This window comes from Ischnura elegans, chromosome 10 (genome assembly GCF_921293095.1).
Source record: "Ischnura elegans chromosome 10, ioIscEleg1.1, whole genome shotgun sequence".
NCBI lineage: Eukaryota > Metazoa > Arthropoda > Insecta > Odonata > Coenagrionidae > Ischnura > Ischnura elegans.
Genome location: NC_060255.1, coordinates 8,647,633 through 8,674,589, shown reverse-complemented (window position 1 = coordinate 8,674,589; position 26,957 = coordinate 8,647,633). Strand labels below are relative to the sequence as shown.

At 38.6% G+C, this 26,957-nt stretch overlaps 1 protein-coding gene across 3 annotated transcripts; it reads right to left on the bottom strand.

Annotated features, from left to right (window-relative positions):
• Positions 1 to 178: 178 nt before the first annotated feature.
• On the bottom strand, positions 179 to 26,922 carry LOC124166701 (BRO1 domain-containing protein BROX-like). Of its 3 annotated transcripts, XM_046544353.1 has the most exons (10): positions 26,613 to 26,922; positions 12,718 to 12,933; positions 12,548 to 12,643; positions 12,288 to 12,466; positions 12,026 to 12,195; positions 9,103 to 9,184; positions 6,140 to 6,290; positions 5,706 to 5,874; positions 1,207 to 1,342; positions 179 to 1,120 (listed from the first exon to the last, which is right to left on the bottom strand). In XM_046544353.1, exons 1-9 carry the CDS (start codon positions 26,708 to 26,710, stop codon positions 1,241 to 1,243), a joined length of 1,263 nt encoding a protein of 420 aa, XP_046400309.1. In that variant the 5' UTR covers positions 26,711 to 26,922; the 3' UTR covers positions 179 to 1,120; positions 1,207 to 1,240. The 3 variants fall into 3 exon arrangements, with proteins under 3 accessions (XP_046400309.1, XP_046400308.1, XP_046400310.1); XM_046544352.1 differs by having other exon boundaries at positions 179 to 1,342; XM_046544354.1 differs by lacking the exon at positions 26,613 to 26,922 and adding an exon at positions 26,226 to 26,380 and having other exon boundaries at positions 179 to 1,342.
• Between the last annotated feature and the right edge of the window lie 35 nt (positions 26,923 to 26,957).

Sequence of the window (26,957 nt, the reverse complement as noted above, 5' to 3'; positions counted from 1 at the left end):
AAATTTTGATAACTGTCAAAAGTCCAGGCATACGTCTGCAACACAGTGTGATAGGATTAAAAAAATGCTGCAAAATTTTTTTTTTTAGCTTCGATGCTCTCTTACACGTGTGTGCCTCTTACACGCCCTTATGCAGTATGTTTCAACAATCAAATGCCTTTCCCTTTTGCAATACATCTATGTATGTCATTATTGTGATTCATTCCAAACAACTCGATAAAATAACCTTTTGCTGGCTGCCACTTTTAACCCACTTAATTTCTTTTTCCACAATCCTGATTGATTCCAATTCGGAATCCTGCATCCCAAAATACCTTTACATAAAACTGGTATGGATAAAAGAACCAAGGAATGTGGAAACCCGCAAATTCTGTAGCAATATCATTTTTTTAAATTCTATTTTCATATCTTTACTCAAATAGTGTGATCCAAAAATTACAAAAAGAGCATTAAATATTCTAATAGAACATAATAAGAAAGGTATTTCAAATGGCTGTTTGCACATTATAATAGCAGAAGTAAATTCCAGTGAGATACATATGGTGGAGGTTTTCCTTAACAGATAAATGAAAAAATATTGGTGAACCCCACAATAAGTTTTACTTCGACAACCAAGGGCTTGATGCAGAGTGAAAATCATTACATTTACCAACCAAACTGAAATTAGCCTCGACTACTCTGGGTGAACAAAAGAAGAGGTCTGAGTAGATCGGTCCATAAGTGGGCCGAATCGGCTCACTTTAAAAACCGGACTGAATTCTCAGCTCAGACTGACGAGAGCATATAGGTACATGAATTGTAAATGCATCGAGCAGATCTAGCTCAGTGGCAAATAGGAATAATTTGTTAGACAATTGACATGCAAAAAATAAATATGTATAATAAACTAGGCATAGATTAACATAATTAGATGGAAAGACGCACTGCAAAATACAGAAAACATATAGAAAAATAGCCTATGGAAGAATGGATAATGACAATCAATATGTTAAATCCATGATGGTAAATGCAACACTCTTAGTGAGCACACTTTCTCTCTTCAAATTGGTCTGAGCTCCGTAGATAAATGTAGGTAATAAGATTTCCCATGGAATTCACGAAATATTTCATTCTTATTTACCTATATATGTATTAAAATAATGTATTTTGATTACGGTGAATACATCATTACAATTAGAATATAAACATTTTGAGAGTAACACTCACAACATAGAGAGAATAATCTTTCCTGAAATTAAATTTACTGAATGACGCATCCACTTTTGTTTTTCTGGTCCCTTTCCGTGTGCTTAATGGGGACTTCTTTCACTGGCGGTAATTCCTCCAATTTGCTAGCAGCAGCCTGCAAGTAAATGAACCAGATAAGACTGTGGATGGATTAACACTACTTATGGCTGAATAAACCCCAACCCATGCAGAAAAGGAATTATCATACTACAATGCAGGTCAGATTACCTAACATTTTAATCAATAATCTTTTGAAAGTCCTTTTTTAACTACTTGTGCTAGACCTACAGACCTAAAAAAAACCTTTTTGGCACTTACCAAATGAGACACCTTAACATCAAAAGACAAATTCCAATCATTTGACTTATTACATGGATTTTGTATGGGTGTTGTTTCCTTTTCAGATTCACAATTAAATACGGGAACCTCAAACAACAAACTATTTTAATCAGACTTGTTACGAACAGGTTTAGAGTTAACTTATTGAAAGCGCTGCACCGCATGCTCTTGATTTGCCCGTGAAGTAGGAAAAGATTAATGCCCCTCCTGGGATGCTCTTGGTTAGACAATCTGTGTCCTTAGGTAGAGGAGCCATTTGTTTCATTGCACGAATATGTTGGTAAGACTATGCAAGGTAGTCAGACTAGCAGTTTGGACATGAATAATTCTGAGGAATTTGATTACCAGTAAAAATATCCAAACATGTTTTCAGAAGACAAGAGTAATGCCACAGGTTTTTAAGCAAGGCTGGTCGTGAAGAATAATACAGTCTCAGTATCAGTCAGTAGCTTCTGTGGCTCAGTCGCCTCCGCATCCGTCCTCGTCAGTTCTTGGTGCCGTGACGGCAAAGCATGCAGGTTGCTTCATGCGCCAACCTTCCAAGTTTACACCGACCCGGTCCCATCAGTTAAGTGGGTCTCATGAGTGTTGTGGCATTTTTTTGTGTACCCCCTCCAATATTTCTGGTACCCCCCTCCAGAAATTCCTCTGGATTCCTCCGAACTTATCCGCAGAACTTCTCCCGCTAAGGACTTTTCACGCTAAGGTTTTTTGCACAAAGGATTTTCGTGCAAAGGCCCTTCGACTCAAAGGCTTGGAGACTCTAATTCTCGGAAGTCTTCTCTCCGAACTCTGTCCTTCAAACGATGCCCTTCGACGCAGCCCTACAACGCAGCCCTACAATGCCAGCCCTCCTGGAGATCAAGACTTATATAGTTAGTAAGGCGGAGGAATACCTACTCCTTGGTAATCAAGGGGAAGTGGGTGCTGAGACATAAAAATGCAGTTTGGAGTGAGAAGTACTCCACTTGTCCTATCACAATTCTCTCTCCCTCCAACACCTCATCCCACTATGTCTTTCCCCTCCTTGAACTCCAATGACTTGCCTCTACCAGCTATCACCCCACTTGGTTATGTCTCCAACCCAGGAGATAGAGGAGAGAAAGCGCCGCGGTACGCGGTTCTCCCCCAACCCTTGCTTGGATGACGGACGTTTTGCAGTGGTGCCAGTCAACAGGGGCACCTACCGGCAGATTTACACCAATACAGCTAACTTGAACATCACCCTATTACCCCTCCACTCCTTTGCAAATTCCCTCCCCTCCACCCTGACATGATTCGGAGATCGCCCAGGCCTCTTTTTGCTTCGGCGCTGGTGGTGGATAGATGGCTCGGCTGAGATGGGTGATTTCTGCAAAATCATACAGCTTGTACTTAGTGTTCGGTAATGTTTCCTATGAGATCATTAGTTATCATCGTTGTTTTCTGTAATAATTCTGCTTTTGAATATTTCTACTGCTGATAGATATTGATTGAAAATGACTCGTAATTTTGTGACATTTTTCTTTGAGTGCAGATTATTCTTGTTTGTGGAGTCTTTCCCTCTACCAGCTAGTAACAGACGATCGGAGTTCCCTGTGTCTGGGGCTTACGTGCAGAATCTGGAAGGTTTAAAAACGTAACGCCACAAGGGTCTACATATTATTAAAAACGATAGAACATTCGGGTGATACAAAAAAGGACTTGATGAAGAGGAATACCTGATTGAAATATTTTCCATATTATACGTGCATTGAGATTTCGATAAAAACACTAAACGATATCCGCGGAAAACAAAAAATGAAATTTCGCCATTCAAAATTTTATAACAACAGCAGTGGTTAATATGCGTTAAAGTGGAAAAGAAAAATGTGTTACTGCCATAATATACCTCTGAAAAAAAATACAACGGAGAGGATTGAACCACAGACCTCGCACTGCTAGATACTGTGGAAAGTCATTTGCTCTATCACTACGCCAACTCACTCACTGATTTTAGAGGTTGTCTCATTATGAGCTTTCCTTAGTCATGCAAGGAAATGAACCAATCTTCTAGTGCCACTAAATCAAACTGAATTTTGACATGCAGTGGTGTTATTTGCTGCGATATTGCGGTGGATATTTTATACACATGTTATGTTTGCTATCTTTCATCGAAACACTTCAGAGTTAATTGTAACAAAATATACTTTGACAGACTGGCTAATTTACAAGAGAAAGTAAATTGAAGTCATGGAGGTGGAATTATTATCTAGCATGAACTGCACAAATTATACGGTAGCAAACATTAGATATGTATCTTGCATACATTTCTTCTCGATGATTTTGTAATAAAAATATTGCAGGAGGTGGGAATGTTGCTCAAATTTCCTTCCTACTGGTGCAATAGAAAATACCGAAACTCAACTTCCAAACTACGGCGAAAGTGGCACTGCTTCACTTGTTGCAATACTTTTGAATTCGACTGTACATATAAAGAGCATGTACATAAATCAGACTAAAGCCTAGCGACTAGTTTACTGAAAAGTCTAAGTTGAGAAAATGCTAAACCTAAATTGTTAAACATGCATTAATATTAGAGATGGGCCTAATAGCAGATTTCTTGAACTCGAATATCGAATTCGAATGTTAAATAATTGCTCGAATATTCGAATACCTCGAATACTAAACGATGAATGCGGGAATGTTTGACTAGGTTGCCTATGCAGCAGGAAACTCAAGATTTTTGCGAGTAATTGTGATTTCCTTTAAAGGTTTCAAACAGGAATTTAGCTGATTAATGGAATATTTTAATTTTATTGAAACAACTTGGGCATTTTGCCAGAATGCTAAGTCTCAGTCGTATTTCTTCGTCTTTTCGACATTTATTTTCTTGCGTAAAATGCTTAAATAAAGTCAGAAATATGTCGTGTTTGGTCTTATTCTTTTTTAAATTACGCGCACATTACTATTATTTCAATCCAATAAAAGTGTAATATCAATTGCCGAAAGTCATTGATAGACAACTTTTGGGCTAGTAGATGACTCATGCAGCAGTTGACCTCCAGAAATGGGGAACTTCGAAGCAGGTAAGTAGAAAAAGGCCAGTGGGTGAGTTGAGGGGGGAGGGGGTGTGATACACGTTTTTATTGTTCTCGTGTAACTTGATATTTTTTTCGAAGCTTAGGTCTTCCTAATACAATCCCTGAGCGAGCTGGGACCTTTTGTTTGATTTCGGAGAAGAGGAAATCGTCAGAGTGGGTGAGGCGAATGCTGAACGGAGGGGGATAGCGGATCGCGGGAAACGCCCTAAGGTTGCTATCCCACAGCACTGAGTTTCTCCCTATGGTAGTTTCATCTCCTGGGGAAGATTCAAACTAAGTGCCTGTCGTTATTAGCCACTAATGACACATGGTAAACACCTCGTGTCATTTTTAGCAAACGATGAATGCGGGAAAATGGTCAGTGGGGGAGAAAGAGAGAAGGGTGAAACGCGATTCTATTATTTTCCGGTAACTTGATATTTTTTCCGAAGCTAAGGTCTTCGTAATACGATCCCTGCACGAGATGGGACCTTTTGTTTGATTTCGGAGAGGAGGAAATCGTCAGAGTGGGTGAGGCGAATGCTGAATGGAAGGGGATAGCGGATCGTGGGAAATGCGCCAATGTTACTATCCCACGGCACTGAGGTTCTCCTGATGGGGGACACCTGGGATTTTCGGATTTTTTCACCCGATCAATTTCAGTTCCCCAATTCGAACTCTTTTCACCGCTCTAACCCGCGAATTTGATGTAGTTCGTTAACTTGCCTAAAACGGCGCTGCATGCACTAAAAGACTACCCCTATGAAAAAATTGTATAAAACTGTTTCAAATTTTAATACATTCTTATACATTACCATGGCAATGTATAAAAATTTGAAACAGTTTTATACAATTTTTTCATAGGGGTAGAGTTCTCTACATTTTTCCGAGTCAACTACCAACGACATGTATGCGACAGTGTATGACGCAAAATTCAAAGTATTTGAGGCATTCGAGATAGTACCTTTAGCATAATTATTCGAGACCTCGAATATCGAATACTTTCTAGTATTCGAGGTATTCGAGTATTTGCGGACACTATTCGCACATCTCTAATTAATATCACTACAAAAAAATATGTAATCGAAGAGAGCATACAGTAGCTGCGATGTCCTTTTTATCAAGTGTTTTGCATGGAAATGCCGCATACACGGAAGGTTTCCAGAGCGGATTCGGTCCAGGCAATTTTATTGAATCTGGTTCCACTAGTCCGAAGTTTGCTTCAGTCTCCAGTTGAGGTGCAGCCGCTGGTACCTTCTGGTGGTAGCTGGTGATAATAGTAAAGCAAATCGTTGAATTAATGTAAGTACATAACATAGTACGTCACTCATAAATCACATATTTCAATGAAAAAAGATTCACATATTTTAATCTCCATCTTCTATCAACATATTGCAGTTCTCCTTTTAGGTTTCCGTAGGAGTTTATGCTCACAATAACACATTTTTTGTTATTACACAGTAATAATTTCATGAATATAGGTAATCTCAAATCAAAATGATGATAGATGCACATATTTATTATTTACTCACATAAAACAATTTTCCCTTTCACATTTATTTAGAGACAACTCAACAATTGAAGCTAGACGTCTGAAAAATAGATGTGATTCTGGCTTGATCTTGGAATCAGGGCTTTTAATCTTTCCATATTCTTTACACCATTCCAAAGCCTGCTTGTGACCTAAGAAAATTAAAAATAATTTAAGTAAAATAATCTTATAATATTATTGCACTTACATATTCACAAACAACAAGCAATAAATATTTTCATTAGCTTAAAATGAATTCCTACACAAGTATTTTGACCATTAGTACAGCAGTTCTGTGCATTGTTTGAACGGCTATAGTACAGTTTCAGCCCTATACACAGCTATTCCAGTACAGAAGTTGCCACAACATACTTCCAGCAGAGTGATACATCACTGTTACAGTACTGCTGTATCCAAACTCTTGCTGTCAAAGTAGTCCAGTGCAGTTAACTACATATTCTGTGACAGAGCTAAACTCTGATTTTATTGCGTAGACTAGTCAGTGGCGCCGACTCCATGGGGCCTGAGAGGGCCCGAGCCCCCTCAAAAATTCGTTACAGATGTGAGGAAAACATGTGTCAGGCTTGTTGATTTTCCCCGGAGTGTCCACATATCAAGATTTGAGTGATCAGGGTTCTAATGTTGATCATATGACTCTTCTAAAATGCTTAAAAAACTTAAAATTCACTACTTATAAAATTTAACCGGGGTAAGGTCCCCGGTTTGGGCCCCCCCAATATTTTTTATAAGTCGGCACCCCTGAGACCAGTATCAATCCTTCCACAGCAGAACATACAGAACACACAGAAATAAAGAACCTGGAAAATGTAATGATCTGCAGTGTGGCTTGAAAAGCTAAAGGTCCAAGGTTCGATTCCCAGTCAAGCACCTCGATTCTGCTCATTCATAATCCCATAAGATGATTTGAGGAGATGAAACACCACCACAAATATTTCCCACAGAGACTACTCAAAGTGGAATTATGACCCTTCTATCAACATACGTTTGAAGCAATTCTGTAACTTCTGACCAACAGAAGACTGAATAAATCAGTGTCATTAATGCTTGGTTATAGTGCTTGCACATGTCCCTCATTACACACATATTATGAATCATTATAATAAACCAAAAGAGATTAACTATGCGCTCATTAAGATGATCAGAAGAGATGAATCACTGTGATGAATTTAGCCCACTTAGAGATGACTTGAGAGGAAGATTGCCCTCCATAAAACATATGGCGTGGTAAAGATCTTGAGGACAATTTCTCATCATCATCATAAGTCAACAATCCTGAGATTGGTTTGACGCAGCTCACCATTCCCCTCTCCTACCTGCTAGTCCTTTCATAGTGATCTATTTCTTCTCTTTTATATCCTTAATTAATGATTCTACGCAATTCACTAGGGACCATCCCTTTCCCCACTTCCCATCCACCCGTCCTCATACAATGTTTCAATCAGGTTATCATGCCTCATAATGTGGCCAAATTCTCTTTTCTCCCACTCTACTTGGAACTTGGTCAATCCATTTTATTTTCATCATTCTTTGGTAGCACCACATCTCCAATGCTTTTACTCTTGACTTCTCTGCTGCTGTCCAATTCCAAGCCTCGCTTCCATAAAGGAACATACTCCATAGATAGCACCTGATGAATTTTTTCCTCACTTCTACACGTGTATTCTCAGCTGTAAGAAGATTCTTCTTTTTGTAGAAAGCCCTCTACGCCTGCGCTATTCTACAGACTATTTCTTTCTTTCTTCGTCCATCGTTAGTTATTCGACTTCCAAGGCAACAAAACTGTTTCACTTCTTCAAGCTTTAGTTTTCCCAATTTAATGCTTGTCTTAGCATCCTCTTTTTTGCCGCATACTAGCATGTACCTTAGTCTTCTTTTTGTTGATTTGAAAATTGCTTCTCATGTGCCCTCACTTTTCCTAAATCCAAACTGGTCCTCACAATCTAGGAATTCTTCTGGTTTTCGTTTTATTCTCCAGTGTATGAATTCCCAAATAGCGTATATGTCTGAATATAGTCCCCCTCTTTTTTCCAAAAATGCCTGTGGTAAAAGTAAAGGAGGGGACAATATTCAAATGCATTTTTTTAACTTTTCCCGAAACTGAAGCCTCAAAATTAGGGGGGGGGGGACAATATTCAGAGGGGGACTATAATCGGGGAAATACGATAAAAGCAATATGTATTCATAATCATTTTCATTAAAACTTTGACCATAGACCAAGTACTTTTATTATTTAAAAATTGGGATTCCTGCTGACTTTCCTTATAAAGGTGGTCAGTTCAAATCATTTAACTGAAATTAATAGGACTAGATGCAAACAATAATTATCATCAATTTACTGAAGCCCTTGCATATGTAATATGTTAAGCAATAAAAATTGGTCTTTGGGTGAAGGTTAGAAAAATTTTTATATGTACTAAAATTAGCAATTTTTTCTTCAAGTTAGCTTGTACAAATGACTTCCCGATAACCACTTTGAAAAATTTTGATTTCTGCAAGGAATTTTGAGGAATCTTGTTGCCAGCAACCAATCAACTTCTGAAATATTATCCTTCCAATTAAATATCATTAGCAAATTGTTACAAAAACAATTTGCACAAAACATTGCCTGTGTAAATACAGCTTTAGCAAAAAACAAAAATGTCTTTATACACAAAAAACCTACTAATCCATTTATTCTCACCATGTATGTATTAAGCCATAGGCATGTGAAATTCTCACACTCAGGGTATGGCCTTTTCACTGAGGCAACTCACACTTTGAGGATTTTTGAGTGCAGTGTCTAAAGACTACCCACCATATTTGACCCAGGGACCATTTGGTTACCAGCCCTATGCTACACCAAACTGGCCACCATGCTCCCTTGTGCACACACCATTCCATTTAATAATCAAATAAAGGACTCCATATGACAATAGAGCTCCAAATACATAGGTACATACTTACAGGTTTGACTTTCCTGCAGAGCACGCATGGCATCACCACATTTATCCTGGGATAAAAGTGTTTCCCCAAAAAAGCAGTAAGCCTACAAACCAAGAAAAAATTTCACATAAGGTCACAGGGGTGGAAAAAATGAAAACGATGACGTCAAACCCTAGGTTTCAAGGGTGTCTGTACTGTTCACACATTGGATATAGCCAACCGTCAAGTCCACCAAGCGTCACTAAGGGGTGAAAAGTCACCAAAGGATGAGCCAGAGTATTGAGACAACCAACAGGTCAAACCATGGGTCTTGAAAGTTTTCCTAGCCGATGAAAACGTTGTTACTCCTTTATTGTCGACCGCATGACCCTTGATGGTCATAATCCAGCTAGCACAGATTTGGCCTTAACCTTAGAGAGCCCAAAAGAAGCTAGGAGTTGCCAAGCATGCTGTGGGAAGATTTTCAGATGAAATAGTAAGAGAGGTTCAACAGGTGAGAGAGGTTTCTTCTCTCAGTATACCAGGTTTTCATGTCGTTAGTTCTTTTTGTCGCTCTGTGCATAAGAATGGTGGTGTATTAATTTTGGCTCGAGATGAAGTTGCTTACATACTGGCTGATCACAGCTCTCATGTGTCTCTTGACCATGTCAACACCGAGTGTGAATTTGAGTCAGCAGTTGCTAAGGTTATTATTGGTGATGTGTCTCTCTTTCTTGTTACTGTTTATCGTTCTCCCATAGGTAATTTTCAGCTGTTCCTAAACAAATTGGGTAGTATGTTGGGCATTCTTGTTGGCTCTTGTGAATCTTCACAGATTATTCTTACAGGTGACTTCAATTGTGATATGCTATCTAATTCCCGCAATAGAGAGGACTTTGTTAACCTTTTGAGATCTTTTAATCTTTCTAATAATGTATCCTCACCAACACGGTGTACTAATCACACCAATACCCTTTAAGATGATGTTATTTCTAATGTGGATACAAACTTAATTACCACTTCAGTTATCTCCTCTGATATATCTGATCACTATCCAGTCCTGTCAAAATTTTCTATAATTCAAAATACCTCTGTTAAAGTTTGTACCAGGCGTTATTTTACTGAATCCAATAAAGCTAATTTTCTCAGTTCTCTCAGTGTTGAGTTGTGAACGGATGTTCTTTGTGCATCTGATTTTAATGAAAAATTCAATATTTTTCATGATAAATTTGTGTATTATTTTGATATTTCTTTTCCTGTAATGTCTAAGAAACTGTCTCCTAAGAAGAGACGCAGCGAGGGGGGTTTTTAGGGGTTAAAACACCCCCAAAAGCTCAGAGAATCTTTTTATAAAACATTTGGTTATTAATATTAGGGGGACGGATGAGTCACAAAATATTTAACTGTTCACACAGCCGCAAAACCTACCATTTTTAACCTTTTATCCTAAAAAATGTCTGGGGAGGGCCCCCACACCTCTCGCTTACCTTGGCGAGTTTTCTACACCCCATAGACCAGCCAGTATTAGCTGCGCCTATCCTAAATTCCTAGCTGCGCCCTTGAAGCGAAGGAAGAAATACAGCGGATGGTTTACCGACTCGTAAACATACCACACATTATTTACCATGAGAAAATCATGGGTTTTCACTGACACATGAGAACAGACATCACAAAAACTGACCATGCGATTTGTTAATCGTTATCACGAATGCAACACGAATTGGAAATTGAATACGTTTAAGCTCAAAAGGGCATATAAGTTGGGATCATGGAATCTTCGGATTGAGAACTTCCTCATCTTTGAATTTTCCATTGAGTATAGTGGCGTGAATCACTTTCATTATCAGTTTTTTTAATAACCAAACACGTTCCGTTGAATAGTTTTGGTTGGTTTAGGTTTCGAAAGATCATGAACACAGAGCCTACCTTTAGCTGTCTAAATCGTGCCGTGGTAAGCCAGGTGCGTCCAAGGACTTTAAATATTCAGATAGATAGATGGTGACTTCGTCTTCGTTTATTACAAAGTTAAAAGATTTGAATTCATGCAGAGTACACGGACATTACTGATAATCAACAATTGCTTGGAGATTTGTTTACACACACGGTAGTTATGTGTTTGTTGACAACTCAATTCGAGCTGAGCTTACCTCTAATTCAATTATTTTAATACTATTTTAATATTACTTTAATATTATTAACATGTTTGAACACTAAAATTTTTTTTGTTTTTTTTTTTAAATATCGTTAAAAAGATCAGTCAATACATTAGTAAAAACGAAAATAAACCTTTTTTTTACCGTCTTAACAATCAACTCCTAAAAACATAAGATAAAGTTGAATTTTTTTGGTGAACTTTTCCTATTTTTTAATGCCCTATATGTTATCCGGGGCTGAGATGAATCCAAAGAGCCTAATGTCACTAAAATCGGTGCAGACGTTCTCGAGTTATAAGTGTTCTAACTAACATGATTTTCGACTTTCTTTTATATATATAGATTTTTACGTTTTTTGGTATATTTTTTGTAAAGTGTTTTTGTAATAAGTTTTTTGAAATGTTTTCCTTTGGGTTACTGGGAAAGCGTAAAATAAATAGTAGAGATAGCTAATATCACTTTCTTGTGTGACAACAATGGATTTAGAGTTGGGGCAATTAGAAACCATCTGTAATTATGGTTATTAATTCAACTGTCTGAACGATATAATACAACTTGAATAGACTAGAATGTAGAATTTCGGTATACATATACTGCTAAGGTATAAAGACTGGTCCATGTTCTAGTATGTACCTCTCTGAGATATCTACCTGCTTTTGAGATCACAAATATGCCTAAAAATTTGCTGAAAAATTATCTTTGACCTGTACGATCAAATGGCAAGAGAAAACATTATAAATCAAATTATGAATAATGCATATGAAATAAAATATAGGTAATAAATAATGAATAATAAAATGTCAGCTACTTACAAATGAAAGATAAATCAATGACTTCAGCTTTAAGTAAGTCCTCCATTGAGCTGCCTCTCTTACACCCTCTAGGGAGTTAAAAGCAGACAAGAACCTTTTTGAAGTTTCATTAGCTATGCCAGCAATAATGTTTGGGTTGTGTTTCAGTTCGATGGCTCTAGCAACAGTCACTGGAAAACATTAAATAAATTACGAAAACTTGGAGAAGCCACTGACATTTATATTGTGATACTCAAAATGTACCGCAAAAAGTTTTATTTACCTTCTTGGGCTTCAGCAATACTCTGATTTATAAAAGCCTTCAAAACTTTAGGGTCAAAATCACTTCCAGGCATTGGCTTTTCAAGAAATCTAGGAAGATAAAAATCTTCCACAAATTTAAATATTGAGGCAGCAAGCTTCAATTCTGAGTGTACTTCCTTGGACTGAACAAGAGAAACACTACAAAAAGATTTGAATGAGAGAAAAAAATAATGAAATACTTTTACCATGTAACAATGAATATATTAATAGAGGGCTTACTGGTCGCCAGCAGCTATCATTGACGCATGCTTCATATGCCATATGGCCACGTTGATGCTCATGCTGGCAGCCTCATAAAAAGCATCATGGACTGACCTGTAAGAAAGCTTGATAAAACATCCTGACCCAAGAAAGCAATACCTGATAGGAGGAGAATGTTGGAGACTTACTGAGGGACATTTCCTAGAAGCGTATGAGTCCATTTGAAAATAAAGTTATTTCTAAGTTTACTTGGATCATTGCTTTCCTCTTGCTTTTCATCTATTGCCAGCAAGAAACCCGTTAATAGAGACAAGTAGTTTTTCAGCAATTCTTCAACATCAGCGCTGGGCTGATGTGGATCCACAATCACCAACAACAATTTCTGGCGTGCATCTTTCAGGGCACTGTAAAAAAAGAAATAATTTTAACCAGAGATTGGAGAAAAACTCATGAGCTACAAGTAAACCCATTAGTCTGCTGAAACTTTCAATACTCTAGTTGCATTGCAATACCAACTATTACTCACATATTACAATTAACACATAATATTACTCAACTATAACTTCTTCCCAATTTGGGTTTATGCAGAACGAGTCAACCACTGATACACCATATGAGTTCTTAAATGACACTTTATATAATAGGTATAGATTGCAAGAATCAGACACTGTATATTGAGCACACAAAAGAAGGTATTCGATAAAGTAAGTTATGACCTCCTGCTTCAATGTTTAACCAACTATGGTATAATTATGGACTTGCACCCACTTGGATGAAATCATATCTAATCAACAGAAAACAAACAACCCAAATTTCTCACTATGACACTAATACCAGCATATTTCATACTTTTTCATCAAGCACAAAAATGGTGAAACATGGTGTCCCTAAAGGATCAATCCTTGGACTCTTGCTTTTTAGTAGGAATGGAAGGAATAATAACTTTGCTATTTCCACTTGGCAATTTATTGAGACCGACCATGGTTTCGTTACAATGTAACAATGTCAAGGTGAAGAATTACAGGTAAATTGACAAGTATATATAGCAGAAAGGTTGGGTTGCTCGCAAGACGATGAAGCTAAGCTCATTGTTATCATTAATAAATCAGTGGACAGTACAATAAGTTTTATGATTTTACTCCACTAGGAGCTTTAAAGCCCTCTTAGTCATAACCAAACAAATTCTTGTGCATTAGATTTGGCATTATAGGTAATTTCAAACAAATAATTCCTATTAAAAATTAAAATATCAGTATGAATAGGGTGACTGAGTTTCCACAGTTACACAAGAAGAAAATGGGTATAGAAGTCCAACGAAATATGGCTATTTTGGTACCCCATTAAAAAAAGACATTTTAGAAGTTGATGAAACTCAGTCCTTTGAATGCCATTTGATAAAGGTCATGTTAATTCATGAATGCATCAAATAGGGTAATAAATCTTTAGTGTCAAATTTTGTGACACTGGTGTCCCCACACCATCATGGAAGGGTCAATATCTCCTAATGTGTACATTGCCAGTTATGGCGGCAGCAGATATAATTCCCCTTCCAACCTAAGGTTTCTGCACCTCTCTCTAGATATTTTTGGAGGTATAGCACAATAAATTACTCCACTATCACTCCACTCAGGTGTCACAATCACTTTCAGAAATACATACACACCCTCCCATGATAAGGAGTCAAATCCTAAAGGCTTGAACTTAAGGTTAAAGAGTTCGGGTAAGAGCCCTAGCAAAAGTAATCAACCAGGGGGAAACTCCAGTCCATGACCAAACTGATCGAAATCTTACCTCTCACATTTTTTCCTCTCCTTACAGGTATCACTTTCAGCAGAAAACAGAGAAGCCCACGTTTGAATCTCAAATGGAGCATTTTTTTTCACCTTTTACTTTTCTTGCCGGAGTATCTTTTAATATAGTGTGTTTAATTAATAGCCTAAGGTACCTAATTGGTCATTCTTACTATTTAACAGCATTCGTATTCCAAAAAAGAATACGTAAACTAAAAAATAGTAGTAACTAATTGAATTTTGTTATAAATAAATATGTTGTTTAGTTATCAAATATGTAGTATTTTACAAAACGATGATTGTCTGTAAGGCCATTCTGTCTTCTTGTCAAGATTTTCATGAGGCTTTTCTTCTCTGCTACTTTTCTACGAACTTCCTCATTGCTAACTCATTCGATCCATTTGATCCTCATCATTTTACTGTGGCATCACATTTTCAAAGGCCACTACCCTAGATTTCTCTACTGCTATCATTGTCCATGCCTCACTTCCATACAGAAGCATACTCCAAATTTAAGTGCTGATAAACTGTTGCCTTACTTCCATGTTTGAATTTCCTGCTATAAGTAGATCTTTTTTTAGGAGGAATGCTCTCTTCAGCTGGGCTATTCTGCAGTTAATATCTTTCTTGTTTCTCGCATCACTAGTCATCCTGCCTCCCAAATAACAGAATTCATCCAACTCTTTCAGTTTTTGTTTCCCTAAGTACAACAGATTCAGGCATTATATGGTGGAAGTTCGACATATTTAAATAAAAAATCTGGTAGCACTTTTCCACAATGTTTTCATGCGTACGACAAATTTCGGCTTACAGAGCTATCCTCTGGTACAAGACCTCTTCTGGAGCCATCCTCTGGTCTTTACCAGAGGATAGCTCTGTAAGCCGAAATGTGTCGTACCTATTAAAATATTGCGGTAAAGTTTTACTACTTCTCTGCCAGGCACTGGCCTCCGTAGACAAATTGCCAAAAGTCCTGGTTTCCTATAACTGCTGCTGTGCGATGAGGTGATCATGTGGCCATTACCAGCTTTTATTTAAATTTTGTTTCCCTATTTGGTCTTTACTTCTTCTCTTCTGCTGCATATATCTAGTTTTTTTTGTACTTACATATACATTTAGCTGATATTTACACTACCCATATTAACCAGAATCTTTTTCAAATCTATCTCCGTCTCTGTTATGACGGCCGTTATGACTATCCGAGCATGAGTTCACACTCCTTCATTGTTATCCGCGATATCTATTTAAAAAATAAATAAAATAGGGCCCAAAAGCAGCAGGATACATATTTTGCATTTTAATGCATGGCTACACCGGACCTATTATTTCCAATAGAATTTCTGTCTAAAAATGGAATTATTTTATTCACTTGCTGACAAGGAATGTTTCAAGTTTACTTGGATGCCTGATTGCAGACGACACATTGCTCGCGACGCAGAGGGCACACATTGCAGATGATGATCAGTAGAGGGAAAAAAAAATCTCCTGGGTATTTTTTTAAGATTCTTCAATGATTAGCAAATCGTAAATTAATAAAAATATTATCTGTGATCATTAAATGTGTATTTCATATAGCAAATGTGCAATTATTGCCATGGACTCGCATGTGGTTGAATACGGCCCAAGGGAACTGGGGATTTCGTTGCACCCGAGCATGCTTACGCCGCGACGATTCAAGGTTAAAGTGGAGAGAAGGGAAAAGTAGAAGGCAGCGAGGGAAGTAGAGATAGCATGAGTCATAGCCGGGCACTTGCCTCCGTAGACAAATTGCCAAAAGTCCTGCTTTCCTAAAACTGCTGTTGTGTGATGAGATGATCGCGTGCCCATTACCTTTACGGAAGCTCCGTGTTCATGTGATTTAAACATGATCAGCGTGAATGATCACGTTCAGTGATCACGGAACTACATCCCACAGCAGTTGCATACCAGGCAATTAGCGTAAGATGTGACAATGCAACGTAGTGCCTGACGTTGTAGTTTCTCAAATAATAATCGCCCAAAGAATCAAATCCGCTCATCTAGAAGCCCAACAATATGAATTCGCTCAGCTGGCAGTGTCCAAAGCATAAACGCTCACCTTCAAGCTTGGAGAATAGGTGATGAGTGTTTATGCTCCGGACACTGCTAGCTGAGCAGATTTGTATTTTTGGGCTACTAGATGAGCGGATTTGATTCGGTGGGCGATTGTTGAGCGTTTTTGCAGTGAAGGTATCGTTTTTCTGTTCCAGAGAAATAATGAGATAATGTATTAGGTAGGCAATGCTCCATTGGATCAAGGAAGTCCTCACAAGAACTTTGGGATGCCTAAGGTGGTGAGTGTTATGACAATCTCCACAGATGCCTGGATTAGAACTTATTGACACCACATGACAACTGACAAAGATATCCCTGCTTTTGATGGATATATTCTTACACAGCTCAATGAAATGGGCACAGTTCTAGATGTAAGAGGCTGTTTTTCTAAGATAGGGTGGTAAATCTTATTCACTATTGGCCTTAAATGTACACCATCTTAGTGTACATTTCTGGCCAGCCATATACCTAGTATCTGATGTTTGGGTGCTGATGGTGGCTATCCTCTCTATTCTTCCTCAGGAATGGATGATTTCTTTACGATGGACCTGGTGTCTAAGGTTGCTTTGATTGTTGGGTTGATAGGCAGTTTTTCATTTGTTGGATCATTAAGGATATATAAGATTTTCTAATTGGATTCCTCTCTGGTGATCAGGACAACTGACTTTCCTATATCTGCAGGTAAAATGAGGATGCTCCTCCAGATACTACAGAGGGAATTGTTCTTTCCTGCAAGCTAATGTTGGGCTTGAGTGGTCCAGCCCCACAAAGAACTCATGCCACATCTTCTCTGATTTTGTTTGTGTCCTGTATGGAGAGTATGTGGATAGCTGGCTCCACCTCAGTGATTTCCTTTTTCTAAGGTATCACTTTGGGGAGCACAGTAAGGATTTAGTAGGATCAAGGTTGTGGCTTCATGGAGTGGTATGGCTGTCGAGGTCATGATCAAATGATCCTTCTCAGGGCAGTGACCAACAGCTGGTTTGTGCCAGGAAAGGAGTTTCTCAAAGTTCTTGATTTGCGATTCCTGATTCAACATTTCCTTGGCTCAAGATGAGACACCTTGTGGTTGAGCTTAAAGCTACGGAGTGCATCCACTGGGTTGCAGATGGTGGGTGGACCTCTATATATAGAGGTTAGCAGCAAGATAAGCGGGTTCTCTCTTCAAATAAACAGTCGTGGACAAAAAGCGGCAGTGTTCTGAGGGGGTATTGGTCTATTCTTGGGTTAGGAAGACCATTTAAATGCTACTGAAACCTATGAAGATGCCGTGACTTGGCGAATGGGGACGCCAACAATTATGCCTCATAAACCGGGGGAGAGGGCAGCAGCTCTTCTTCATATGCGTGAAGGTGGAGACCATATTGGTCGGTACAGCGACACAGGCGAGGTAACATTTACTTTAACGGCTGTAGTACTGCAATGTGGAAGGCAAGAGGTAACCACCACATTATCATCCCGAGGAGTCGCAGTTCTCCACTCCCTTTATATCATGACATGATGGAATTCTCTTGAGTAAAATATTCCGGAGGTAAACTAGTCCCCCATTCGGATCTCCAGTCAGGGACAACTCGAGAGGGTACATCAGTCAAAGGTGATAGAATGTTAAGGATTGGAACATGGAACGTTAGATCGCTTCGTACCTGCGTGAGGCTAGAGAACTTGAAGGTGAAGATGCGAAGAATGAACCTCGATATATTAGGCATCAGCGAAATGAAGTGGCCCCAAGAAGGAGACTTTTGGAGTGGAAGCTACAGAATGATACACATAGGATTGCTAAATGACAATGCTGGAGTAGGGATAATGCTTAGGAAGGGTGCCGGAATGCTTCTTAAAAGCTACCTGCAGTTAAATGAAAGGATAGTAATGGTGAAGATAGAAACTAAAACTATAGATACCGTAGTGGTGCAGGTTTACATCCCTGAATCAGATTATTAAGATAAGGAAGTAGAAGATATCAACCAAGATAAAACAGAAGTTATCAAGCAGGTAAGACGGGAAGAAAATATTATTATATTAGGTGACTGGAATGCCGTCATCGGCAAAGGTCAAGACGGAATGATAGCTGGGAAATTGAAATGAAAGAGGAGAAAGGCTACTTCAACTCTGTGCTGAACTCAGGCTAGTGGTTGCCAACAATTTATTAAAAAATCATCTGCAAAGGAGATACACAAGGGAAATGCCAGCAGACCTTAGAAGATACCAAATTGACAACATTATAGTGAAATAAAGATTCACGAACCGGGTGTAGGATTGAAAAAGCTACCCTAGGGCAGATATCGATAGTGACCATAACTTAGTGATGGTGAAATGCCACCTAAAATTTAAAAAATTGAAGAAAGCCATGAAAAACGTACGTCAGGTAGAGAAATAGAAGGATGTTCAGCATCAACGGGCCCTTAAAGAAGCTAAAGAGAAGAGAATAGAGGAGGATACAACCAAAAAATCAGTGGAAGAGAGTTAGAAAACCATCACAAGGGGTCTGCAGGCAGCAGCTGATGAGATCTTGGTAAAAGAAAAGTAGTTATGAAAAAAACATGGATAACACAGGAATTATTGGATATAATTGAAGAAAGAAGAGAATAACAGACTTGGGAAATAGAGGAAGGGCAGAATTGTTACAAGAAAATAAGAAACAAAATATGTCGTTAAGTGCGGAAGGCTAGAGAAAGGTGGATGAAAAATATTTGTGAAGACTTACAAAACAACCATGTGCATGGAACGGTAGCGGCCACCAATAGGATATTGAGGAACCACTTTAAGGAAAGGGGAATAAGATGTCAGTGGCGCAGCGAGGGGGGGCTTTTGGGGGATAAACCCCCTCCACCCCCTAAGCTCAGAGAAATTTTTAAGTTAAATCCATTTTACTTAATTGGATTGATATTACTAATAGAATGGTGTAAGGATTAATAAAATATCCATCAGATAGCCGTAAAAACTCACAATTTGAACCATTAATCTTAAAATTCCGCAATTTATTAATCTCGCACCTACCGCTTATCCTGGTGGGTATTCCATACCCCACACAACCTGGTATTAGTAGCACCTAAACCCCCCACAGCCTTAATTCCTAGCTGCACCCATGTAAGATGTAATACCCTTAGGGACAAAAACGGAGAACTAAGGATCGAAAACAAAGACAAAGGGAAGAGATTGAAGGAATACCTGGAAGATTTGTACAAATGAAGCAACCTAGGAACTAGTGATGGGTCGGTTCGATTCCTTGATTCTTGGCTAAGAACCGGAAACGAAAATGAGTACTTGCCAAGGTGAAAAATCGATTCCGATTCCAGTAGTACTTTAAACCACAAATTTATATACGACCGCATTACCAACAGTCATTTGAATTTTTGTGCCATGTAATTGTAATAATAATACTCATTACAGTGGAACCCTGATCTATCGTTCCTGCATTGATCATTTCCCGCATTCATCGTTCGCCGTTCTTGGTCCCAATCTTAGATCAGAACCTGATGCGGCTGTAAGACACCTTCGTATAAACAAAGCATCTGGAATTGATGATATCCCAGCAGAGCAAATAAAAAATGCAGGAGAAAAGATGTTGAACCAGCTTTAAAAAATCATTAGTGAAATGTATTTGACAGGTGAGATACCAAAGGACTTTGAGATGAACATAATTATGCCAATTCCTCAGTGGAAAAGAACAGAGAACTGCAAAGATTTTAGGACTATAAGCCTGACTTCCCATTCATCAAAGTTACTGACAAGGATCATCTATAGAAGAATAGAATGAAGAGCAGAAGAGTATCTGGATGAGGACCAATTTGGATTCAGAAAAAGCAGAGACACAAGGGAAGCAATATTAGCTCTTTCAATGCTCATAGAGAAGAGAATGGAAAAGAAAAAGCCAATGCTCATCGCCTTCGTGGACTTAGAGAAAGCATTTGACAATGTGGATTGGAACACAATGCTTCGAATACTAAAAGAAATTGGGGTCATTCCATTTCAAATCAACCAATATTTTGACCAAATGAAACCCACCGTCTCGGATTTTCATGAAACTTGCCATGGCCTTACATTCTGGTATGATTAGTGATTTGTTTACAAATTTAGCCTCCAACTGTTGATTGTTTATGAAATATGAGTACATAATTGAAATTTGGGCTTGACCCCTTAAGAGCCGCAACATGCAACACATGATTTTTGCATTCTTAACTCCATTCCTGTAGGATGAAAAGTCATGATTTTTTTTCTTGAGCTAATTAGTCCATAATGATCCCAAGATTATCATTAAATATTAGCTGCATGAAGTAATTCAGATGCCAAAAAATGAAGTTGACAAAAAAATATCGTTTGTACCATTTTTCGTTGTCAGCATCCACAGGGAAAGGCCAGACGAATACAGACTCATGATTCAGTTTTAAGTATCATTAATGTATCCTGAGAAAAAAATCACGAGTCCAGCATTCCTTTTAGTAAAAATAATACTTATTCTTGGTCACGGGAAAAATATGGCATCTTTTTCAAGGCACTTAGAAATTACATACATGATGTAGAGGAGAGATAAGCGTTTACTTATGTGTTTAAACAATATTGGAGCATGCAATATTATTTAATATAGTGTATGTCTACTGGCTAGTAGAGTAGGAAACAGACAAGCAATCAGGTGAATGTACGCCCCCACCTACTGTTAATTTCGTGTAGCAGGACTATTCGAGCTGTGGGAATTTTGATTAAATTTTTTTTTAAATGTTGGCCATTTCCTTCCTCAAGAAGGTATGACCTCCTAGAGCTTATGGTTGCTGGAGAATTAAGCACACACAGTAAGTGGCACACAGCAAACATCTCTCTCTGGACAAGAGAATAAAGGTGAGGGTCCTTTGGGTGCCATGAATGTGACTGAAATATCACCTCCTTCATGGTTGAGAGCTTCCACTACTCCAATGTACCACTGCTTGCTGTAAATACAAGCTGTGTATGAACCAACAGCCAAATTATCAAGGAAATCCACTTTTTCAGACAAAAATAAAATATAATGCATATCCAGGCCAGTGAACTTTGCAGCGACTCTTCTACCCAATAAAGGCACAAAATGATGGAAGTTTCTTATACCTAGAATTATTTTTGCCTTGGTAGATCTTTCAAGAAGGTTACTGCATGATCACGCCACATCATTAGACTTAATATAACGGATTTTGAAGCTTTTTTTTTATATTATCTCTACAAAATTCAAACATCCTGCTGCTGTTTGTTATCTGCTGTGCCATTGGGTGTTGCAGGCTGGCTTTCCTCACCATTCGTTTAACAGTACCTCCTATACCATCACAAGAGGACTTTCCATAACATGAGGAAAAAAGACCAGGTTGCATTCATTCCATAGTCATTATAATGATGGCAAAAATGTATAAAAGACTTGCAGTTTTTATATTGCCCAGCACATCCATCTGTGAAGTACTGAACTTCTTGGATAATAGGTGAAGTCCTCTTTAAAAATTCTATCACGTGACGTTGCACTTCCATAATAAAGGCCACATAATGGTTAACCCTTTCACTGCTGTGTACGTACGTTCGCATGGCACGCTGCTGTGAACATGTTTTTTCTTCCTCCCAGCCATGCACTTTTGCCAAAGCACTTCAAAGGGTCCCTAATCTGGGACCTTCAAAGTGCTTTTCTGCCCTTCTGGACCTTTCCTCTTCGACGAGCTCACCCTTGCTGGTCCCTCTCTTCGACCCTCCGAGCGGGGGGCCCTCCCTCCCCAAAAGTGATCACTCTGACTGCATTTTAAAAATTCTATCAACCAATGCAATCATCAAAAAATTATTGTTTGCATCACACTCCTGCTGCCAATCAAGCAATAAAGTGCGTCTTTGAACTGTGATTCTGCGATGAGAAATAACGATTTTGTTAACTTTGCTAAAATGGCCAATTTCCAGTGGTCCGCAGCCACGTTTTTAGCAAAGTTAATAAAATCGTTATTTTTCATCGCAGAAACATGGTTCAAATACGTACTTGATTTATTGATTGGCAGGAGTGCGAAGCAAACAATCATTTTTTGATGATTGGATTGATTGGTTGATTTTCAAATTGCAGTCAGAGCGGTCACTTTTCGAGAGGGAGGCCCTCCGCTCAGAGGGTCCAAGAGACGGGCCAGCAAGGGTGAGCTCGTTGAGGAGAGGGTCCCGGAATTACGACCCTACGAGGGCGTACCACACCCATCCTGGAAGTACCTGTTTCTTGGCCCAACGAAAAGCATTTTAACCTTTTCACCGCATGTGAGAAGAAGGTTTTCGGAGATTGAACGGCAGCGGAAGGCCATCAGATATGAAACAATGAGATGAGGTAGTGAGAGAACCATCTTTCTTCAGGTAAATGTGTGTTTGGCTTCAGGTAAAAGTGGTTTCCCTGCACATGGTGATGACATAGCAAGTATTCCCTTCTCATCAAGTCACTTTTTTGCCTGTCTCACTGTGTAGACTGAAACATGAATTCACTCATATGTAATCCTTTTTCTAGAATAAGATAAAGGGGCCAGGGTCAACATTTGAATTTTACCCTGACAGCTAATCGTTGGCAATTAATTCTTTTCGTCAGCAGGTCATCCAAGTTGGCTGCCTTTTGCTTGATGAGTTGAGTGTCACTCTCATCTTCATCACTAATTAGATTTACCAAGGAAAGGTTCACTAATCATAATTCACTATCAGTCACAATAACTTGAGTTACTTCGTCTGAAATTCAACCAGGATATCGCTACCATATGAATGAGAAACTAATTAAATACTCTGAGAATGAAATTGGAGAAAACTTTCTGATGGCTCTCCTCTGCCTTTACATTTTATACCATACTATTCAGTAACCCATTACCCATGCAAGAGATAGCTAAGTAGGAATAGTCCTGATAGCATGAAATTAACAGTACGTGGGGGCGTACATTCAACCTGATTGCTTGTCTGTTTCCTACTCTACTGGCCAGTAGCATACACTATAGTGAGATATTGCATGCTCCAATATTGTTTAATCATATGAGTAAACGCTTATCTCTACTCTACATCATGTAATTTCTATGTGCCTCGAAAAAGATGCCATTTTTTTCCCATGACCAAGAATAAGTATTTTTTTTACTAAAAGGAATGCTGGAATTGTGATTTTTTCTCAGGATACATTAATGAGTACTTAAAACTGAACCATGAGTCTGTATTCGCCTGGCCTTTCCCTGTGGATGCTGACAACGAAAAATATTTTTCGTTGTCAGCATCCACAGGGAAAGGCTTCATCGCTTGTACCATATGGTACAAGCGATATTTTTTTGTCAACTTCATTTTTTGGCATCTGAATTACTTTATGCAGCTCATATTTAATGATAATCTTGGGATCATTATGGACTACTCAGCTCTAGAAAAAAATCATAACTTTTCATCACACAGGAATGGAGTTATGGATGAAAAAACATGCGTTGCACGTTGCGGCACTTGAGGGGTCAATCCCAAATTTCTCATATTTCATAAACAGTTGGAGGCTAAAATTTTAAAGAACCTCTAATCATACCAGAATGTATGACCATGGCAAGTTTAATGAAAATCCAATACGGCAGGTTTCATTGGGTCAAAATATTGGTTGATTTGAAATGGAATGACCCACTGGAGTTCTCTACAGTGACAGAAGAATCATCCAGAGTTTATACAAAAACCAAGTAGCGATGATAAAATCAGGGCACAGCTGTGAAGAAGCAAGAATTAGGAAAGGAGTGCGACAAGGCTGTACATTGTCACCCATAATTTTCAACGTTTACATTGAGAAAGCCATTAATGAAATCAAAGAAAAGGCTTTGGGAGTGAATATCCATGCAGAAAAAATTAAGCATGCTAAGATCTGCCGATGATATAGCCGTGATAGCAGAAACAGAGAAGGATTTGAAAAATATTCTGGTTAATATGGGTAAGGTAATGGGTAAAATAAATACAAAGAAATCTAAGTAGCAGAAATAGTATGCAGCGGAAGAGAAGAAGTCAAGACTAAGATTAAAATGGGGAAGCAAAAACTGATAGAGATGGATGAATTCTGTTATGTGAGGAAGCAAGATTAACTAGTGACGGGAGAAGCAAGAAAGAAATTATCAGCAGAATAGCCCAGGCGAAGAGAGCATTCCACCAAAAGAGAGACCTGCTTACAGCGGGAAACTTAAATATGGAAGTAAAGAAACAATTTATAAGAACCTACATCTGGAGTATGCTCCTATACGGAAGTGAGGCATGGACAATGACCGCAGTGGAGAAAGCAAGGATAGAGGCCTTCGAAATGTGGTGCTAAAGAAGAATGATGAAAATCAAATGGATCGACCGAGTTAGTAACGAGGAAGTCCTAAGAAGGGTAGGAGAGAAGAGAAGCCTCATGAAAACCTTAATAAGAAGACGGAACAACCTTATAGGCCACATCTTGAGACATGATGGGCTGATGAAGACAATCGTCGAAGGACAAGTGGAAGGCAAGAATGGAAAAGGAAGACCTCGAACAAAATATATGGAATAAGTAAAGAGAGATGTGAAAGAGAAGAAATACGTAGGTGTGAAAAGATTAGCTGATAGGAGAACTGAGTGGAGAGCTGCGTCAAACCAATCCTAGGATTGTTGACCAGTGATGATGAAGATGAGACACAAAGAGATCTTCTCTACAGAGTTCCAATCCTCAGCAGCCAGAATAGTACTCCATTCCAAACAGAGCTGGTGCAGTTCCATGAATCACCAGATCAAGTTCCAGTAAATGCTATGAATCTGAGGGGCCTCACTGAGTATTTTCTTGGCCACCATGTTATTTAAATGGTGTCTGACTACAAAAAAAATTGCTTTGGTATTGAATTTCCTGCAAAATTTTTCATTCCACACAACTGCATATTTATTCGAAATGTGAGTATATGAGACATGAGAGTCAGAGAAACCCTCAACTTTATCATCAAAGTCGGTGTCTGCAGATATGCCTGACAAAATTTTTTGTGCAATTTTGAGCATGACTGATACATATTTCATCATATTCATGCGTGACTACAGTCCAGCCGGTGAGAGTCGTCCGATAACAGCACAAATGGAGGGGCAGAAAACCCTGCACCAGCACGGTTTGCAGCCAATCGATGTCCCCCAAACTCATCTCACACCCTCGCCTAGTCATACGACGTTGTCACATGCATGTGAAGCAATAAAACAAGCCTGAACCACCAAAACAAGCCCTTTCTTCAAATCACCTAAACAAAAGATTATGTATTCCTTTGGGTCCTTCGCGCTCGCCGTCCCTTCTGGCTACTTTCTTCGTGGAACCCTTTTGTTTACATGTGACGTGGGCGTTTCCCTTTCTTACCTGGCAACCTTGCAACCCAAACTAGACCCATCTAAGTGTCATCAGACAAATCTCGGCCGCCGGACTGTACATGACCCCAGCACTACTTTACATATTATACGTACCTAAAAACTAATGAGTGACTTGAGGTTAAGTTAGTAAGCTTAGGAAGTCAGTCTTGACCAAAAGCGAACATAAGCTTTCGCAAGGGCTTGGGTAAAGCATTTTCGCTTTGGCTTCCATACTCGGGGCTGTCAGAGCCCCAGGGAGGGTGCAATCTGAGTAAATAGAGAGGATATCAAGCGATTTTTGCATTAAAAGGTGTCATATTACATTTTTATTCCACGATTTATAAATATAACAGTAATATATCGCTATATAGTTACTAAACAGTGCTTTACATTGCTTCATTGGAATAATGCCACCGCAATATGAGATTACATCATTGGAAGCCCCTACCAAGGTATATTTCCAAAATATTACTATTTACTTATGCCTTAATGATACGTTACTAGTGATATTAGCGAGTAAATAAGCGAAAAACACGAACCACGCCAAAATGAAGGTCATGCCCCTTGTGAAATTTACCATTGAAGGCAAGTGCACTGTGGACCAACAATTCATAAACGCTTCATTAACAGTCATTTCACGCTTCTGGGAAAGTTCATGAACATTTCATTTCCTCCATGGCATATTCTCAGGGATCCGAGGGTATATACTGTATCATCACACAATAACAAAACTCCTAGGAAACTAATAGCAATAAGATGGAAAATATTATAATTGCATTATAATATAATAATTTACACTAGTGCAACACTATTAGTAAAATACGGTATTTAAACACCGACATTTAATTTGGTGATTCCCACAATTGAAATTAACAGGTGTCATCCACATCCAAAGCTGAGCTTACGTAACGATTCAATAAACTTACGCGCATATTGCCTTGACATCAGGACCGCAGTCACCAGCAATATTAAAGTTTACCACTGTAGTTGCCTTGAATGAATTTCTATGAAACCAATGAGACATTTTCTTATCTTTCAAACAGGCAAAAACTGTTTATACTGATGTTTACTGCCAATGGTGTTGCAATTCAAATCCGGAATCGAAATGAATTCCCGTTAAATCAAAATATTCCAATAATTAATATTCCTTCGTCAAAATCACAGGGATATTATCCGAAAGTGTTTACTTCGAGATTATTTGGATTTGATGTTTATTTTCGAACATAAATAATTGAGTAGCTGATTGCGTCTCTGCAGGTTTACCAAAGTAA